The following is a 13,400-nucleotide window of genomic DNA, read 5'->3' as shown; positions in this document are numbered from 1 at the left end:
AATTTTATATACATTTAAATTATCATAATGAAAAATTGAAAAATGATATATATTTGATATAGAGGAAATAAAAATGCCAATTTGAAAGGTATTTTTGTTTGAGTATAAAACTTTTTCTTAAAGGGGCACCTGAGTGGTTCAGTTGGTTAAGCGTCTGACTTTTGATTACAGATCAGGTCATGATCTCACAGTCGTGTGATCTAGCCCTGCATCAGCTCTGTGCTGAGCGTGGAGACTGCTTGGGATTCTCTCTCTCCTTCTCTCTCTGCCCCTCCCCTCCTCACTTTCATCTTTCTTCCTCTATCTCTCTCAAAATAAATAAAACTTAAAGATGAAAAAACAAGAAAACTTTTTCTTAGGTATTGGATGCAGGAATCACATAGATGGACCTGAACATATTAAGTAATAACTGGAAAAAAGCTGGATTAAAGGATGTTGGCTTTTATATACAACTGCTGTGGGATTTCTCATACTTCATCCTGAGGTGGGTAGACATATCACTTAAATCACTGGTACACCTGGACATCTGCAGGCTTCCCACTCAGATGTAAGCTTACCTCAAAAACAAGAGCAAACCAGAATGTTCCCTCTCTGTATAAACATATCCTCAGAGAAAGCCCTGAAGGATTTGAACTGAGCATGCTCAGTTCATTCTCACACGCTAATTTAACTGGTGGGGCACAGAGGCCAAGATGTTTCTTTAGTAGTTAGAAATTCTTTCACAGAAACTTGAGCTCAGGTGAATAGAGCTTCCCTTTATTAAAAAAATTTTTCTTTACATTTTTATTTATTTTTGAGACAGACACAGCATGAGGGAGGAGGGGCAGAGAGAGAGGGAGACAGAATCTAAAGCAGGCTCCAGGTTCTGAGCTATCAGCACAGAGCCCAACACAGGGCTCAGGCCCGCCAATTGTGAAATCATGACCTGAGCCGAAGTCAGACATTTAACCAACTGAGCCAACCAGGTACCCCTAGAGATTCCCTTTAATAGAAATCACAGGGAGTTTTGGTTTTCTAGTACTTGAAAACTTTGATGCGTAGTTTAGCTTCTTGTTTGTGATTTGGTGGAGGGGAGAATTTACAAAGGGTTTACCTTTCCTAATGACCATGAAAACTATGGAATCTTCCAATACCTTCAATGTATGTGAACTAAAGAGGGACGTCAGACATTGACATATTAGAGTTATGTAGTTGTATGCATTTTTTTTAATGTTTATTTTGGAGAAAGAGAGGCAGAGTGCAAGCGAGGGAGAGGCAGAGAGAGCGGGAGACACAGAATCCTGAGCAGGCTCCAGGCTTTGAGCTGTCAGCACAGAGCCTGACACTGGACTCTAACCCATGAACTGTGAGACCATGAGCTGAGCCAAAGTTGGACACTTAACCGACTGAGCCACCCAGGCGCCCTGATGTATGCATTTTTCTTAAGGAAAAAAAAAATCATGTTCAAGTAAATCTAATGAAAGGATCAATGACATCGGTGTCTCTGGGTCATGAAAATGCTTTCAAGTTCCCTTTTATTTCTCTACAGGTCTCTACATACTTCTTTGATTTTCTTCAAGTAGTTCTAGCAAAAAGATAAATAAAAATCTATTTCGGTTTTTATTTTTTTAAGTTTATTTTTTTTGAGAGAGAGCACAACCAGAGGAGGGGCAGAGGGGGAGTAACAGAATCTGAAGCAGATTCACTGTCAGCGCAGAGCCCGAGGAACTCGAACTCTCACAAACAATGAGATCATGAGCTGAGCCAAAACCCAGAGTCAGACGCTTAAATGACTGAGCCACCCAGGAGCCCCAGTAAAAATCTATTTTATTTATGTATGTATATGTATGTATGTATGTGTGTTTATTTCTGAGACAGAGACAGAGCATGAGGTGGGGAGGGGCAGAGAGAGAGGGAGACAGAGAATCCAAAGCAGGCTCCAGGCTCAGAGCTGTTAGCCTAGAGCCCAATGTGGGCCTCAAACTTACAAACCGTGAGATCATGACCTGAGCCGAAGTTGGTCACTCAACCGACCGAGCCACCCAGGCACCCACAGTAAAAATCTATTTTAAATGAAATTTTTGTATATTTTCAATTGTGTTTGGTTTTGGTATTGTAGTACCATTTTTCAACTCTATTTTATTATAAAAAATGTATACTACTTTAGTTGCATCATGTATTACATTTGTGGATTATGTGGGAAGTTAGTTAACTATAGGTATTTTCTGTTTTGCCATAATAATGTTCTGTTTTTATTTTTCAAGTGCTTTATGATTATGTAGATATTGAATACAGGAAAGTTTATGTGCAGGTTTATGGACTGTACTTTTCATTATATCCTCTAAGGTTATATTGGTATCTGTAGCCACCTTTGACTTAATTGAAATATATTCAAATGAATAAGAACTATTAAATAAGCACTTGGGTAATAGACATAGGAATTCTTGTGAAAATATTTTATACAAATCTTTGTGAAGCTTTGCTGTACATTTCAGTTCACAGTTGGCAAGAATGAGAGCACTTTCTCTAAGATGTTCAAAGGGAAGGTTAAACACCTTCCTTTAAAAGGAATGATTTCTATAAATTAAATTGAGTATAAATGAGAATTCTCAATGGATTCATGATGTGGACCCTGTAGCATTACTTAGTAATGTAGACTGAGTTCTTCAAGGGTAAGAACTATCCTTTTAATCTTTATTTTCAATATCAAATATGTATTATCAAATATAATTATATTTAATGCTTAATATATAGTGTTTAATAAATATTTCTTGAATGAATGAGTGAATCATCAACTCTTATGGTAAATTTAGTTCTCATGATTAGGGGAGGAAAAGATGGGACATTCTAAAAGTTTTTTTATAGTTCTTTAAATCATGCTTCACCTTGTTAAACTTCTTTTCATGCATATAGTTTTTTGCTTAGTCATTTAATTGTATAGTCTGAGTTTTTTTAAAGATGTGGTTTCATGTTGAAGATTATACATAAATATGGGACAGGAACTTGAAAAAAATAAAAGGAATTCCATGTGTGGAGTGGGATGCTGGATTTTAAATTTTTTTAATTTTACTTTTTGTTGTGACAGTAGTTATATTAACAATGATAAAAGAAAAAAAATGAGGTTACGTTAATAAACTGAATGATTATCTATTTTACAGAGCCCTTGCAACACTTAAATGTTTGCTCATTCATTGAAAAAACATTTCTTTAGTGCTTTAAACCTGCTGGAGATAATCAGAGTTTTGCTGGACTAGAAAGTGCCACATTATAAACATTAATAAATATGGCAATTATTATGTTGATTCTAAGAAGACTATTTTTTCCTATTTTAACCTCTCTGAAATTTGGAAACAGTATATATCTGATGGTGACTTTCAGTTATAATTGGCAGTATTTTTATCTTAATAATCCATAAAATAATAGAATGTCTTATAATTGATATCTTAGATTTGATGAAATACAGCACATTTCTACACAATCGCTGAATTTTAAGATCTTGAAACAAGAACCACATGTAATTGATCTTGATATTTTCGTCACCTAGCATGAATCTCACTAAATACATTTTGTGCCATCAGTAAAGAAGCATTTCTCTTAAAACCTTATCTTCAGATGTGAATCTTTGGATTCTACTAATTTAGAATGTTTTAAAAATTATTATTATAATTTTAATGCAATATAGCTATAATTCTTCTGTTGAATAATTTAAACCTTATTGGCATTTTAATTAATCCTTTTTTATAGTTGATTATTTCTGTTTACCAATTATGTATCTTACTATTAGGAATTCTTGGGTTGAATTTTCATTTTTGATTTGCAGATGGCTGAAGTATGTACTTGACTGATTAGGATAAACTGATTTACTTTAAGATAAACTGATGAAGTGTAGCTAGTTTTCAATTATCCATCCTAATAGCATGGCTAATTATAATTTGTGAATGATCTCCCAACCCTTTGTTATTTTATGGGAGATACTAATATGTAGCAAAGTGATATTGATGTGTATTTTTAAGCTTCATGTTTTCTCTTTAGAGGAGGTAATAATAAATACTGAAATGGCACCAAAAAAAAAAGAAAAAGAAAAAGGCAGCAATAGAATATATAAGAAAATTGAAAGGCCTGAATAATCTACCAACTAGGTAATTGACCTCTGAGCAATAAAAAATTGGCTCTGATTTCATGCATTACTATTGAGCATTGTTTAGATTTAACTTTTGTTCACTACTGATTGAATTAAAGTTTGAGGTGAAATGCTCTATCATTTCTAAACTCTCAACCGTTCAATCATCTCTCATTGTGAACTCATGAGATTCAGACACGATAAAACAATAATGAGAAGTTAAAAATCAGGGTTAGAAAAAGTATGTATTTTAAACCTGCTGTCTTCTAGAAAGGAGAAAAGCAATTATAAGAGTTTCAAGAATCAATAGAAATTGATGTTTTATACCAAAGAAAACTTAAGACCTTGAGTCCTGCCTCCCCACCATCACTATACAAATAAAAAGAAATCAATAGGCCTAGAAACATAAGCTATTAAAGATTGACGTCCAGCAACTATTTTTGGTACTCAGGCATTGTTTACTATTCTGATTCAGAAAAATGTATGTTATTAAATAAGAAATTGTATTTTTAATTTAAAAATGATTGTTTTTCTTTTCTTATAAATCTCCAGATCTTTTATATATTTTGTTTTGAAATAAGAATAAATGTTAGGCATGGATTTAAAAATAACTCTGCAGGTGATTTCTCACTAGTTACCTAGGAAGTTTTGAAGGTCCTTTCTGTTAAAAAGATAACGTAGTTCAATATTAAAAAAATTATTAATAGACTTTGGTAAGAATGTATTTGACCAATTTCCCAATTCCTGAATAATCTCTTAGCTCCTGTAGTAGGAGATGTAATTGAAGGATTTTGAAATGAGTGCTGAGTGTGGGAATTGTCAGAGCCAGTGAAGATAGCAGTTACTTATGGGATTTGAAAGTGAGTATGAGAAATTCAAACTTGAAGCTCAGTTTGGAATGTTAAGGAAATTGTTATATGACTGAAGTAGTGAAATTTTATGGATCTCATATAGTGGTAAAATTCATTGGAACAGATAATCTCAGGAACAAAATAATTTTTGTGTCGTAGCGTGTCAGTTCACCAACAATAGACATCTGTGCCTAACAATGTTTACTTCAATGAAGACGTTCAAGGCATACCCAGATTTTATGAAACACACTAACAGTTTTGCAAGGAAGAACATGTTTTCTAAATGCCATAGCTGCTAATGGATTATCATTTATTAATGGTTGTTACCTATAAGGGGCCAGTTATACACAGTTCTTAGCTGGCTTTCTGTAATAACCACTTCTCTCTCTCGTATTCAGAAAGCAAACCTTGAATTCAAGTGAATGAAAATGATATTATGGGAACAACTTTGGATCAATTTTGATTTATTAAAGAATCATTTACAAACTTACATCATTAATAACAAATTACTTGACATGCTTACAGTGTGATTGCTGTAAACCGTTGTGTTGGGACATTGCTTGAGAACAGTGCTTTCTTGATTTTATTATAATGCAGTCACTATGATGAGTAATCCTGTATAACAAATTACTTTTCTTGACAGTGTTTTTATCATGGATAACTTCTACTCTACAAAGTATAGATAATTGTTCCTTTATGTATAGTGAATGGGAAGTAAAGAGGAGAAAGAAGCTATAACCGGGTTCATCACAGCTCTTTTTTTCATGCCAGCAAGCAAACTTTCCTTTACTTCTTTGCATTTCAAGCATTTTCACTAAAAAACAAAATAAAAACCTTCAAAAAACCTCAAAGCTTCCAAACTAAAAACATGGTATTTACAGGAAAGACCAAGAGCCAAGAGGAGCAAAGGAGAGATCTTCGCTTTAAATAGGAAACTAATTAAAACATCTTTGCAGAGAAAATAATAGAAATAATGAACTTACCTGAGAAAGTGATTCCTTCGTTCCATTCTTGGAATATCACTTCCCATCAAGTGAAGCTCTTCTGCAGCTTAGTTTCCTATCACTTAAGTCAGGGTTTAATCATAATTCAAGCCAGGAAGGACTTGAAAGATTAGTTATAGGCCTCCCTTATTCTTACAGTTCTAGCTGCTGATTCATTGTAACTCTGAATGGTTTTATTTATCTTTGCATCTTCAGTTTTATTTATCTTTGTACCTGGCCTAAAACCCAGAAGATATTCCTTAAGTATTTGTTGAAGTAGTTTAACCTAACCTGAATTAATATTAGTAAGTTAAAATACCATTAATAAATTCTGATATTTGTAAGTTATTTTAGCAAATAAATGTCACCAGAGATTTTTTTTCACTTTTTTTCTCTACCCAGGTTTGCATCTGCGGGTGATGATGGAATTGTAGTTGTGTGGAATGCCCAGGTGTGTATTAAAAATTCTATGTGGAGGGGCGCCTGGGTGGCGCAGTCAGTTAAGCGTCCGACTTCAGCCAGGTCGCGATCTTGCGGTCCGTGAGTTCGAGCCCCGCATCAGGCTCTGGGCTGATGGCTCAGAGCCTGGAGCCTGTTTCCAATTCTGTGTCTCCCTCTCTCTCTGCCCCTCCCCCGTTCATGCTCTGTCTCTCTCTGTCCCAAAAATAAATAAACGTTGAAAAAAAAATTAAAAAAAAAATTCTATGTGGATTGTGTAATAAAGACATGACTGTAGGGGTGCCTGAGTGGCTCAGTCAGTTAAGTGTCTGACTCTTGATTTCGGCTCAGGTCGTGATCTCATGGTTGGTGAGATGGAGCCCCGTGTTGGGCTCTGTGCTGACAGTGTGGAGCCTCTTTGAGATTCTCTCTCTCCGTCTCTCTCTGCCCCTCCCTCCCTCCCTCCCTCCTTCTCTCTCTCTTTAATGTAAAAAAACAAAACAAAAAAACAAAACTTAAAGATTTGACTATATAGTTGAGGATGCATTCATAAACACTATCTAGGTATGTACCTGCATAGCAGTATAATGCGACTAATTGATAGTTTAAAAAGACTACTTAGGATGAATCCATTTAAAAAAATTTTTTTTTTCAACGTTTTTTTTTTTTTTATTTATTTTTTTGGGGGGACAGAGAGAGACAGAGCATGAACGGGGGAGGGGCAGAGAGAGAGGGAGACACAGAATCGGAAACAGGCTCCAGACTCTGAGCCATCAGCCCAGAGCCCGACGCGGGGCTCGAACTCACGGAGTGCGAGATCGTGACCTGGCTGAAGTCGGACGCTCAACCGACTGCGCCACCCAGGTGCCCCAGGATGAATCCATTTAAAATGGGGATCAATATTTCATAATAGAGAAAGGTTTTGAATTAAGATTTTTTTTCCTGAGAAACAAATGCCAAATTACAAAAACAAAAGTTTTAATCTTATTCAACAAAACTTATCAACAACTATACACTGATTCTGAAAATGAATCAAGTGTTGATTTTTGTGAGAGATACAATTTTTATTTCAAAATTGATAATATAATATTCTCATGTTTGACTTTAATAGTAATATAATAAAAGACTAATTTTTGTTGTGAAAAATATTTAAGCTTCATCACATTTTTCCAGGACCTCTCTTCCTGATCCTTTGATGCTCAAATTATTCCCTTTTGAAGCATTTATCTTCTCACTGTTAATTTGGATTGGTATCTGGTCTGACTCTGTCAGATCCTTATTTTTCAATGGTTTTGCCCGTGATTAAAGCAATTATTTACCATTATGTTCACCACATTCATGAAATACTGCAACCTTGGGACGATTGGCAGTTTGTTATATTTACTTAGGATTTTTATTTGTTTACTACTTGGGAAAAATCAGTGAGATACTGATAGATGAAGACATTGGATGGGTAAGAATAGCTGTTGGTGTTAGAGATGGAGTGGAGACTGACTTTATGAACAGTTGATATATTATTGGATGTATATAGTGTATATATTGTGTTGTCATGCTTTTATTTCCTTCAACATTTTAACTATGGAGACTTAGATAACAAATACTTAAGGATAATGCAGACTCCCTATTTTTTCCTACTGATTATTTACTGATATTTTTATACTTGATTTACACAGGTCTAAAAAACCATATAGGAAAATATTCTTTTAAATTTTCATATGAAATATGCTAGAATTTAGTATTTTCTATTAGCAAATAATTAAGATTATTTATGGCTACTCTTCCAGTACCTGTTTAGATTCTATTTGATTGCTTAAGGTTAAAGTATAACATCTAAGTAATTAAAAATGGAATTATGTATTTTGTATATGGCGATTTTTCTTAACATTGTCATTTAAGATTATTTAAGTTATGAATATAATATGAGCCTATTAAAATTTTTATTGGTATTTCAGACAGGAGAAAAACTTCTGGAACTTAATGGGCACACTCAGAAGATAACAGCCATTATTACATTTCCTTCCTTGGAAGTTTGTGAAGAAAAGAATCAACTGATCTTGACAGCCTCTGCTGATAGAACAGTTATTGTATCCTTAAATCTGGAAGAGAGTAAAATACCTATAGTGACCCAACAGACCAGTACATACATTATTAGTTTTAGCCTTTTGGGGCTTGTCTGTACATTAATTTGAGCAAAAAATGATTTTGCTTTAGCCTTCATAATACACTTCTTAAAAGTATTAGGCAACTGAATGTATTAGACTGGATATAGGTTAAAGGCTTATTATTGATGGAAACCGCATGACTAAGGTTCTTTCCAGAGTTACTATTATATCAAGTTATATAAAATGGAGAAATTGGGAGAATTTAGGCTTAAAAGTACTTACTTATCTCCACTTGCTTTTCAGTTTAGAGAAACAAAGAAGAGTTGGGCTGGAGAATAATTCACATTTTCCTCTATACCACATTGTACAGCAAAAGAAATGTAATGGCCCCAACCCGTAAGAACTCTTTGAGCATCTGAGTCTGGCAGAAAAGTGAATTGCCATCTCCTTAGTGGTTAATATTAATATTTAGTGTTTAAAAGCAGTTTTAAAAGAGTAAATTATCTTCCCTCCATACTTTTAGGTAAAAATTTAAGGTATAACAGCAGTAATGTTTTATAGAGTGCTTATGTGTGCTAGGCATTGTTCTGTTTAACATATATTACACATATTTTTACATATATTACCTATTACATAAATTAGCCCATTTAATTCTTACAGTAAGTATTTTCTCATTTACAGATAAGAAAAGAGGCACAGAGAGAGTAATTAAGTAACTTGCCCCTAGGTCACACAGCCATTATAGGGCAGCAAGCAAGCAGTCTGACTGCAGAGTCAGAACTCAACCATTGTATAATACTGCCTTTATAAAAGATTTTCCTTAAACTTTCCTTAAAATTCAGCCTTTAATATTTGTATGAGGAATTAGATTTAAGAAAGCCTTAATGGCCAGTTACTTATGGAAACTAATCTTTACTTATTTTTTTAAAAAGGTATCAAAGATTTGCTTTAAATCATCTGTGCTTATCTGAGAGTTCTGTTTTAAATAGTTTCAAGCATTAGTGAAGTAAGGTTTGGAGTAAGTCCAAAGGAATAGATGTTTCCTGGGCTTCTGTACAACCAGGACAAACTTTTTGACACACTGTAAATGAGCTCATTCACTCAAGTGATTTCTAGACACATTGTCAGTAGGTGAAAAAACTTCCAGGTACGATTTACATGTGGTAAACTATATTCTGTGGTGATGACAATATTGCATAAACAGTATTATTATGTATGTTTAGGTCAGTGTAACTTTATTAATACTGTTCTATTGAGGCAAATATTAGTTTAGGCACTAAAGCTTTTGCTTTTAGTATCAGTATAATCTCCAAAAATAGAATTTAAAATACTTTGTTTAAAATTTTTTTTTCATGTTTGTTTATTTTTGAGAGAGAGACAGAGCATGAGTGGGGGAGGGGGCAGAGGGAGAGGGAGACACAGAATCTGAAGCAGGCTCCAGGCTCTGAGCTGTCAGCACAGAGCCCAGTGCGGGCCTTGAACTCACAGACCGTAAATCATGACCTAAGCTGAAGTCGGAGGCTTAACCAACTGAGCTGCCCAGGCACCCCTAAAATACTTTGTTTTTATTAGACCATTCCTAAGGTACTGTAATAATATTTAGAGGCACTTACTGAATTATTATAGTACAGGAATGAGTAGCTGAGACAGTATCAGCATGAACTTTACTTGTAAATAATGGTATAGAGTCATTTGCTTCACATAATGAATTTTATTGTTAAAAATCCAGTTCCAGGCTGCTTGAGTCTCCACTGTTAACAAACTTCATTAATTAAATGCTGAAGGTAAATTTTTAATTTTTGTCAGGTAATAGTCTTAACAGTCTATCCGTACACATATGTGTGTATGTATATGTGTGTGTGTGTGTGTGTGTGTGTGTGTGTGTGTACATGAATGTCTATATGTAAACGTGTGCTCAGACATGGTGTAGAATGTATATGTTACCATAGGAAGTGGGATAAAAAATTTGAAAATGGTTATACTCCTTAAGTCAAACTAACCTTGGACACTCATAGAAGGTCCTCTAATTATTTTAAGAATGTGTACAAGTAATACACTGTTACTGGCTTTTGTCAATCAGTATAATAGTAGTAAACGTGCCATGCATGTTGAAGGAGCTTTCAGTAAGAATTAATGGAACTGGTTGTTTTTAGTGTAAATACTTTATGTTGAGTGTTTATTAAATCATGGTGGACTATTTTGGAGAAAACACTTGGAATATTTAATGCCTATAAATATTGAGTATTCAGATGATTCATTCCTTGACATTTTCTGATAGTTTGGTAGTAAAATTTACCTCAAACATATTTTAGATTATAAGCTTGATATGCTGAGTTGATAATTCATTATATGAATTAATTTTAGTAACAGTATAGATGGTAAATATACTTTATTTAAAGATTTTTTTTTAACTAAGAGTGTAACATTTGTGATTTAATTATTAGAAAACTTATCTCTTAATTTAGATTTTAATGTTTTACTTAGAAATTATTTCTTAACATAAGTTTAGGTATGGGATTGTGATACTGGCAGACAAGTTCAGAAAGTATCATGCTTCCAGTCTACTGTAAAGGTAAAATCTTATGCTGATATTTTATGGTAATTATCTTTTTTTCTCAGCAAAAATCTTCAATAAGTAGATGAAGTTACTGTTGTAGGTTTTAAGAATTATTTCTTCTATAAATACTTATAGTCATTTGATTCTTGGAAGACTAGATTTTGAGGGAGCATATAAAATGTTGGAATGCTTGAATTTGGAACTAGATCAAGGGGTGAATATATAGCAAGATAAGGAAAAGGTTAGTACCTAGTATGGTTTTGTAGGTAATTCTAGGAAGACATACTAGTTGTAGAATGACTATAGAAGTAGGTAGTCTGTTTTCTTTACACTTTGAACTAAAAACATGGATTTATTTGTTCTTCATTCTCTGCCTTTTATAAGGTCCTGAAGATAAGACATTATCAATTACTTAATTCCAAAGAACTGTCATATGGCTAATTGGCTGTTACTATTAGGTTCACTGATTTTATAAACAAATAATAATTGGAGCTTATTACATGATAGGAACTCTGCCACATGTTGGAGAAACAAATTTGGAGAAGACTTGGTTACTTGGATTCCTACAGAAGAAATTCTTAGGTCTTCTTAGAGAGCGTGTCTGTTTTTCAATAATGTCAGCAAATGTGGTGGAAAGGGTCTTCTAAAATGAGATGTTTCCTTGTTTTATTTTTTAAAAGTTCTTATTTATTTATTTTGAAAGAGAGAGCAGGGAGGGGCAGAGAGAGTTGGGGAGAGAGAATCCCAAGCAGGTTCCACACTGTCAGTGCAGAGCCTGATATGGGGCTTGAACTCATTAACCCATGAGACCAGGACTGGAGCTGAAATCAAAAGTTGGATGCTTAACCAAGTGAGCCACCCAGGTGTCTCACCTTATTTGTTTTAAAGATACCTTGTCTCTTTATTTGAGCTTACACTTTTAATGTAAAAAGAATTGTTGTGTCTCAGTGTTCAAAGTATTTGATTTTTTTCCTAAAAGGCAGCATCTCTGGTAGCCATCTCATGCTACTATGCTATTCTTCATTATCAATTTAGTAGAGTTTCTGGGGGAAGAAAGTGCCCAGAAATGCTTGTATCCAATTTAACAATGGATTGTCTTTGAGGGAGTTATTAAAATATTGATTTGATGAAAATTTCTGTTTTATGTGATCTGAAAAGATGCTTCTTTAAAATACGTTACAAATATTTTTGCTAGTTGAGGCTATTAGGTTTCAAGTGAAAATACATGAATTGAAAGAATAGGGAACAGGAAGACTGGAGAAAATTTTGGTATATTTTGGACAAATTCTTTGGGTGAACTGTTTCATGAACTGTTTATAGGAACTGATCATGAAAAAGTATCTTATTTATTTTTTAAAGAGGTTTTACTGTAATGTTAGTCAGCTAGATAGTTGTATATACTCCTGCTGTGATCATGTTTCTCATAAGAGATTGTTTAAAAGTATCATTTCACTCACTTCATTTCAGTGGTTCAATTCTTTAACAGATAATTTATCAAAGAAATTCAGATCCCTAATAAATATAAGAAATGCTATTATTTATTTTTTGAGCTAGTAGTTTTTATAAGGGTTTGTATTAGCGAGGAAGTGGTGAAATTAGCATTTTTATTAAATTGATGATATTCCTAGCAGACAGTTTGGCATTATTAATGAAAATTTTAAATGATTACGTGAATTGACCCAGAGACTCTACTTACAGAAAACTCTTTAAAGGAAAAAAAAAAAAAAAAAACTTGGGCAGAGATTTAGGAACAGAAATGTATATTGCAAATATATTTCATAAATGTATGATTGGCAGTATCCTAAATATCTTAAAGGAAAATAGTTAAATTATGGTCGATACATATGCTAAAAGTGGTATTTAGAGAATTCATAAGAAGTTTGGAAAATTCTGATAAGATACTAAGTAGCAGAAGTATATTATCCTTAACAAAATACTAGCAATCCAAATCAGCAACATATAAAAACATTCTGCACTATGACCAGATAAGACTTATCCCAGTTTAACATCGGAAAAATCAGTAACTATAACATACTACAGTAAGAGTAAAGGACAAAAAACATACGATCATCTAAATCGATGCACAGAAAGCATTTGATAGACAGCACCCTCTCATGGTAAAAGTAGTCAACAAAATAAGAATAGAGAACTTCCTCAGTCTAATAAAGGGAATTTATGAAAACCCTGGAGCTAACATCATATTAATGGTGAAAGACTGACTGAATACTTTTCCTCCTGAGATCAGGAATAAAACAAGGATGGTATTCAGTGTTATAGGCAATAAAAAAGAAATAATGGGTATCCATATTGGAAAGGAAGAAATAAAACTATATCCACAAGTGACATGATCTATATACTAAATCTTAAATT

General features: G+C 33.6%; 1 protein-coding gene across 4 annotated transcripts in view; it reads left to right on the top strand.

The window, feature by feature from the left end:
- WDR41 (WD repeat domain 41) overlaps window positions 1–13,400 on the top strand; it is a 184,153-nt gene that overhangs the window by 142,551 nt on the left and 28,202 nt on the right. For all 4 annotated transcript variants that reach the window (XR_007152089.1, XR_007152087.1, XM_047858246.1 and 1 more), the window contains 3 exons: window positions 6,336–6,384; window positions 8,324–8,455; window positions 10,983–11,045. Coding sequence is in view for 2 of the 4 variants with exons in the window: in XM_047858246.1 (XP_047714202.1) it covers window positions 6,336–6,384; window positions 8,324–8,455; window positions 10,983–11,045 (244 nt within the window). In the remaining 2 variants the exon portion in view is untranslated. The remainder of the gene's footprint in view (window positions 1–6,335; window positions 6,385–8,323; window positions 8,456–10,982; window positions 11,046–13,400) is intronic.

The sequence above is a fragment of the Prionailurus viverrinus genome, chromosome A1 (assembly GCF_022837055.1).
Source record: "Prionailurus viverrinus isolate Anna chromosome A1, UM_Priviv_1.0, whole genome shotgun sequence".
Classification (NCBI taxonomy): domain Eukaryota; kingdom Metazoa; phylum Chordata; class Mammalia; order Carnivora; family Felidae; genus Prionailurus; species Prionailurus viverrinus.
The sequence above is the reverse complement of the archived record's forward strand: the minus strand, read 5'-3'. Positions and strand labels throughout refer to the sequence as shown.